The sequence below is a fragment of the Sinocyclocheilus grahami genome, unplaced genomic scaffold (assembly GCF_001515645.1).
Source record: "Sinocyclocheilus grahami isolate Dianchi unplaced genomic scaffold, SAMN03320097.WGS_v1.1 scaffold869.1, whole genome shotgun sequence".
NCBI classification, from domain to species: domain Eukaryota; kingdom Metazoa; phylum Chordata; class Actinopteri; order Cypriniformes; family Cyprinidae; genus Sinocyclocheilus; species Sinocyclocheilus grahami.
This window is the reverse complement of record NW_015506048.1, coordinates 200,830-207,336: the sequence shown is the minus strand read 5'-3', so window position 1 is coordinate 207,336 and position 6,507 is coordinate 200,830. Positions and strand designations below refer to the sequence as shown.

At 39.8% G+C, this 6,507-nt stretch overlaps 1 protein-coding gene across 1 annotated transcript in view; it reads right to left on the bottom strand.

The window, feature by feature from the left end:
* Nucleotides 1-6,507, bottom strand: part of clic1 (chloride intracellular channel 1) — a 12,449-nt gene continuing 5,942 nt past the window's right edge. The window contains exons 4-8 of the mRNA XM_016248184.1: nt 4,196-4,305; nt 3,746-3,871; nt 3,510-3,616; nt 1,807-1,988; nt 1-1,736 (exon numbers count right to left, since the gene is read on the bottom strand). Of these exons, the coding sequence (XP_016103670.1) occupies nt 1,575-1,736; nt 1,807-1,988; nt 3,510-3,616; nt 3,746-3,871; nt 4,196-4,305 (687 nt within the window). The 3' untranslated portion in view covers nt 1-1,574. The remainder of the gene's footprint in view (nt 1,737-1,806; nt 1,989-3,509; nt 3,617-3,745; nt 3,872-4,195; nt 4,306-6,507) is intronic.

The window sequence follows — 6,507 nt, the reverse complement described above, 5'->3', positions numbered from 1 at the left end:
AACAATATATATTATATTAAACCTGAACTATCTAAACATGAAGGATCAAGAAACAATGTACTCAACATTTCAATTTTTTTATTTTAACTTTATTATAAACTGTATTGCTGAATAACAATTTTAGAAATGCAGGAAGAAAATGACTTTGTTGTAACATCCCTCTAATCAATAAAATCCTCACTAATCAACATTTGCACTGATGCCGTGTTGTCCATTTGTGTGCAGAGTAAGACTTGGAAATTAAGTGGTTAAGAGGAAGTGAAAACAGAAGTGCCTGGGGAGAGGACTGGGTATAAAGCATGACACTATATATAAAAATAGTTTGGTAAGGTCATCTTAGAAACAGGCTGAATCAACTTAAAAAAGGCAGCAATTGTTACTGTCACTGGTTTCCTCTTTTTCAGAAGACAACAAATGTGCATGTATTTCATAACTCTCTCCAGGCAATAAATAAGAGTGTTTTCAATGTGGACGTCGACAGTCATAATTAGAGATGGAAGAATATTTTACAGTACATCATATCATATAGCTACGAGATGAGACTGTCGATTGGGGCCAGTAACTGATTGAAAAGAGTTTCAGTTTTTACTTCTCACATAAAGTATGAAACTTTTATGTACTTTTATGATACCTCCATGATTTTGTAACATATGAGTCAATGGAATGTAAAGAGCAGCTTGAAAACCAGTTTATGAAATGTATGTGACCAAAGCAGCCGTGAGCGAAAAGCTGTCATTACCGACTCTATGACACAGCGAGAGGGAGGGACAGTAATGGGAGGAATGAGGCAACAACATCCTGTTTGTAACTGCTAGCAAAGCACTTGTCCATAAACCAGAGAAAAATACTGAAACACAACCACTATTGCTGCCTGTAAAACATTTGATGATATTTTGTAATGTATCGCTGCAGGCTGCCGATGTGTATAACCACAGAAATGACCTTGACCTTGCAGTTCAGCTGCTTTAAAGAAATATGAGCTATAATGCTGCCTTCACGTGCTATTGGACATTTGATAATTTGTGATTACGAGCTTGTTGTGTTCAGGTGCTTTGTTGTCGGAATGAATTGAGGATGCCATTGTTCATAATCACATTCACAACAAAGGCATAATGTAGACAAGTTAAGGTTGCTTTCAGACTGAAATGGAAATAGTTTCCCACTGCATAGTTTTACCGCACTATCTATTCTATTCTATTCTAGAATATTGGTGAAACACATGCTATTTTCGCTGTGTATAAAACGTATAATATGCTTCAAAGGATTATTCATATTTAAATAACCTACTACTTTAATGACAAGACAAGATTAAAGATATTTCCGAACTTCCCACTGGTAAACATGACATCAAATGGCATTCATGCGCACTTTTTTTCTAGGAAACTCATATTTGCGATAATTTCGAGAGCATGTGAAGGCAGCATGAGACCATGTTTAGTTGAAAAGTGAGACCTCAGCCAGTGCAAACAACCTCAGGAACATACAGGAACCAATTGAAACACTAGGACAATCTGGAAAGAGAATTGGTAATAATGCACATGAGTGTGTGACTGTGTGTGTGTGTTTCCTTCTTTCTATTTGAGCGCCTTCACGACGGAGGAGTAGGCCTCGTGTATCTCCTCATCGCTGGGACAGGTGGAGGAGAACTCCTCTCGGGCATACGCCACGTCCAGGTATCGCCACAGAGACGTCAGCGAGCGAGGGATGGAGAAACCTCGAAACTTCTGGCACACCACCTGAGAGCGGGGAAAAGAGAAGCTGAGCACTGCATTCGTCAGCTCGTTTGCTTAGCTCTGTCTGACTTACTTTGACGATGTGGAGCTTGGGCAGCAGGTTGCAGTCGGCCAGAGTAAGCTCCTGACCGTCCAGGAAGGGGCGGGAGGAGGAAGTGACATCGTCAGCGCTGTTCTCGTCGATCTCGTCCGGCAGAGGAGAGCTCAGGTAGTCATCCAGCTTCTTCAGGGCCTTCAGCAAACCCTTCTCCAGATCTGCACGAGCAAACGGTTAATCAAGAACCCTCAAAATGACCTGACAGGCGCAATTTCCTTTTCCTGTGATGACGTGTACTTCCTGTTCGAGTAGGAGCTTGTCCTATTTTTAAAAGCCTGTAAAACCATAATTTTCTATGGCAGTGGCCTGTTCAGACCAACATGGATCTGATATTCACATGAGATGTATCTGTTTAGACCATAGTGGAAAAAAACATCAGACGTGCTGAATGAAAATGTGATGCAACACAATCAATCAATTACAAAACTCAATCACCAATCAAACAGTTTCTCTCTGTTGTCTCACACTCAAGGCCAGTCACAATACACTTTTTGTTCCATTGACCTGTACTTATATTCATGTGAATTCGGGAGACGAAAACGCGTCTTTCATGCGAATTTGGCTGCTTTCCAGTATGTTGTGAACTGAGCTATGAATTCACATCGCTTCAAGATAAGTGACCAATACAATACCAACGTGTCATGTTGTCACCTCTTAGCTGAATGAAATAAACACAAGTTTTAAATCGGCAGGATTGCATCGTTGCAGTAAAACTGAGTAGATTGAATATTTGTATTGTATGTTGAATTATGTATTTAAAAAGGAGACTGCAGAGCGCGACATCATATTAGCACTGCTGCAGTACCTATGAAACACAATTACCATATTGACCCGAATATAAGACGATGGTTTTTTCTTGGAAATACATCTGAAAAAACGCGGTCGTCTTACATTAAGGGTCTAGACTTTGACATGTCAATAATACACCAGCAACAATAGGTGGCGCCAAATACGCATAAAACGAGTGTGCCATGAAATACGTAATGTAATGCGTGTTGTAAAGATCGCGAGTAAAAACAAAAGAAAAAGAAAAGCTTACAGCTGCATGAGTCGTGACTGTCACGTTAGCCTGATGGGACCAAACTCTCTTTGTGATTTTAAAACGCAAGACAGTACCCAGATTTGAAGACTACGGTAAGATTTAACTTCTACTGTTAATAAGATTTTAGTAGGCTACTATTAGATGGATAGCCTAAATGTCCTAATTCAGATGGCCTACCGTTTTTTTTTTTTAATGGTATATCAAAAAGTGTATATTTTTTAAATGTGATTGTTGGTACAGTTTACCAGTTTTTACCATACTATCAAAAGAAAAATTAAAATAGGAAAAAATATGCAATATGATAATAATTGAAGACAAAATGTTTTTTAGTGAGAAAAAACAAGATTTGATTTTTAAAAAGCCTTTTTCCAAAAGGTACATCTGGAAAAAGGGGGGTCGTCTTATAATCAGGGTCGTCTTATATTCGGGCCAATATGGTAAATGTGTGTGGATTTAGCACTGAGCTTTTCTTATAATCAGGGTCGTCTTATATTCGGGCCAATACGGTAAATGTGTGTGGATTTAGCACTGAGCTTTTCAGACCTTGGACAGTCTTGCACGCTGATGCATACATGTGCTCTCAACACTCAGACCACTTAACAATCTTTGTAACAAATCTAAAAGACTCTGCACTCACTGTCGTTCATCTGCGGGTTCGAATTCTTAATGTAGGCGGAGAACTTTGAGAACACATCCAGACCTGCGGTGTTCGACTCAGGATTGCGAGCTGCCAGCCGTGGGTATCTGTGGTGGATAGAGCGATGAAGAGAAGGAGGACAAGTGGACATGGTAAACGTGACAGCTGTGAAATGTAGGAATGGAATACAAACACAAACAATGGGAAATAAAGCATGTGTTGATGAAGAGAGTTACTTAGGAGGGCAGAGGCTTTCCTCCAGGAACTCTTCTATCTTGTTGGTGTCCGTCTTCACCTCTGTGCCGTACAGCAGGAAAGGAGGCTGAGCCCCAGGAGCCAGGTCTTTAAGAATGTCTGGCTTCCTACTCACAAAACAGAGAAAGAGGAATAGCACACCACTTGTTTTCCAGATGCTACTTTTGCAAAATGCTTCATGCATTCTGTGCAGTGCTCTGAAAGCCCACTGTTGGAGATCCCACAATGCAATGCGCTTAACTTGACCTTCCATTTTCCAGTGTGAATGGATATGTCTTTTCTTGATTGGACCACCAGTTTTTATTTTTCTAATACAGTGTCAATACAATGTAGCATACTACTAGTCTGAAAAGGTAACATTCTAGGTTTCACTTACTTGAATTACTGTATATGCAACAGCATTAGATTTACGAATGCACAGAAACACCCACCTCTTCATGTCCACGGTGGTCACATTAAAGGTCACGCCTTTCAGCCACAGGACCATGAAGAGCCGCTGAGAGAACGGGCAGTTCCCAATGCTCTGACCATCGCTCCCTGCCTACACACACATATAGAGGATCACTGCAGCTTTCTGAAAGACTGTGCAGCCCCAAATCATGCTTACGCATAACTACAAAAAAGTACTTGAGTTTTGTTTTTTGTGCACAGCAAGGAATCATACTGTACGCAAACTGTGAATTAGACAACCTCCACATTTTATTTATAAATGCTACATAAAAAACGGCTCTTATCAAGCCACTTCATTGGGACTTGTCAACTGAATAATGAGATTGTAGATTGACAACATTGAAAATATATCGCATATTAGGACATAAAAATGAAGGAATCAAGGAATAAATCAACTGTAAATTAATCTATTTTAATGACTATTGGATTTATTCACTTTTTATTTTACAGAGGGAAGACGTGGCCTAATGGTTAGAGAGTCGGACTCGTAACCCAAAGGTTGTGGGTTTGAGTCTTGTACCGGTGGGGGGAATGAATGGAAGTACTGCTGTGTGTGTGCGCACTTTGGATGGGATAAATGCAGAGCACTAATTCTGAGTATGGGTCACTATACTTGGCCACACGTCACTTCTCTTTAATAACTCGTTCTATAGCACTTTTTTTTTTAATTCAAACTACTAGCCAAATCGTCCTGCAGTAAACCTAACGCAAGTTCTTCACAAACTGTTTGGTTTCACCATCTTCCCGTGGTGGAAACAGCTTAGGCCCACACGAGCCTGCGATACGATATGTGTACCGTAGATGCATCCTCTCTCTCTGTTGCTGGATTTATTATTGTTTTTCATTTGTTGCTGGTTGAAACCATTATTTTAGTTATTAAATGATTGGTGTTAAAAGGGGACTTTTTTCTTTTGCTTTAAGTTGTGACATTGTGCTACTCTCCGAGTCTTTATACATGCGTATATATCACTTGATGAGGCATTTCTGTCCTGATAGGAGTGGTCTCTTCCTGAATGACAATGGACCCATCCATAGGTATGAGGGGTCACCCAATGCTTTAATATAAAAATGATCTTTGCAGTGAGCAGATCTCAACCCAGTTGAATGCCTTTATGGCAGATTTCTCCACTAGCATCATCACACACCAAACGCAGGAATATCTCGTGGGAGAACAGCACTGAAGCTCTGCTGGCAGCACGTGGCGGCCCAACATCTTACTTTCCTGTTCATCACTGTAAAGCTGCTTTCAATCAATCTGTACTCTATAAAGTGCTTTATAAATAAAGGTGACTTGACTGAAATTGTATTATTACTAAAAACATTCACATGCATTTTGGAGTATATAAGTATTATTATTTCTTTTATATTTTAGGGTCATAATTTGACCATCAGTCCAGGGATGCAAAATAGCCTTCTGGCTAATTCTGGCACATTGTACTAGTATTATTGACCCTGTCAAATAAACCTGAAATAAGAAAACAAATAATAACATTATCACCAACAATAAAAATACTAATAAATAAATGCATGAATGTTTAAATCTGGTGCATTTTTCATAGGTAGTTTAAAACTATATTTAGAAAGGAAAACCGCCGTTTTCTATTTTTTTTCCAACAAAACACAACATTATTGGTGATTTCATATCATAATTAAAAAAAACGTGATTACATTATACGCTCGCGATTTTATCATGTTTAAGCAAGCATTACAAATTTTTTTTTATCACGTTAGTAAATGTCTAATTCCGAGTATGGGTCACCATACTTGGCCACATGTCACTTAATTGACTTGCATTTCAAGGAACATGTTTTGGTCCCTTCATCCCTACAAAGCTCTCATTCTGGATTTACCTACATTAGGTATAGGCCATAGATTAGATTAGGGTAGGTTGGTTGGTTGGTTGGTTGATAGGTAGGTAGGTTGGTTGGTTGGTTGGTAGGTTGGTTGATAGGTAGGTTGGTTGGTTGATAGGTAGGTAGGTAGGTTGGTTGGTTGATAGGTAGGTTGGTTGATAGGTAGGTAGGTAGGTTGGTTGATAGGTAGGTTGGTTGGTAGGTAGGTAGGTTGGTTGATAGGTAGGTTGGTTGGTTGGTTGGTAGGTAGGTAGGTAGGTTGGTTGGTTGGTTGGTAGGTAGGTAGGTAGGTTGGTTGGTTGGTTGGTAGGTAGGTAGGTAGGTTGGTTGGTTGGTTGGTAGGTAGGTAGGTAGGTTGGTTGGTTGGTTGGTAGGTAGGTAGGTAGGTTGGTTGGTTGGTTGGTAGGTAGGTAGGTAGGTTGGTTGGTTGGTTGGTTGGT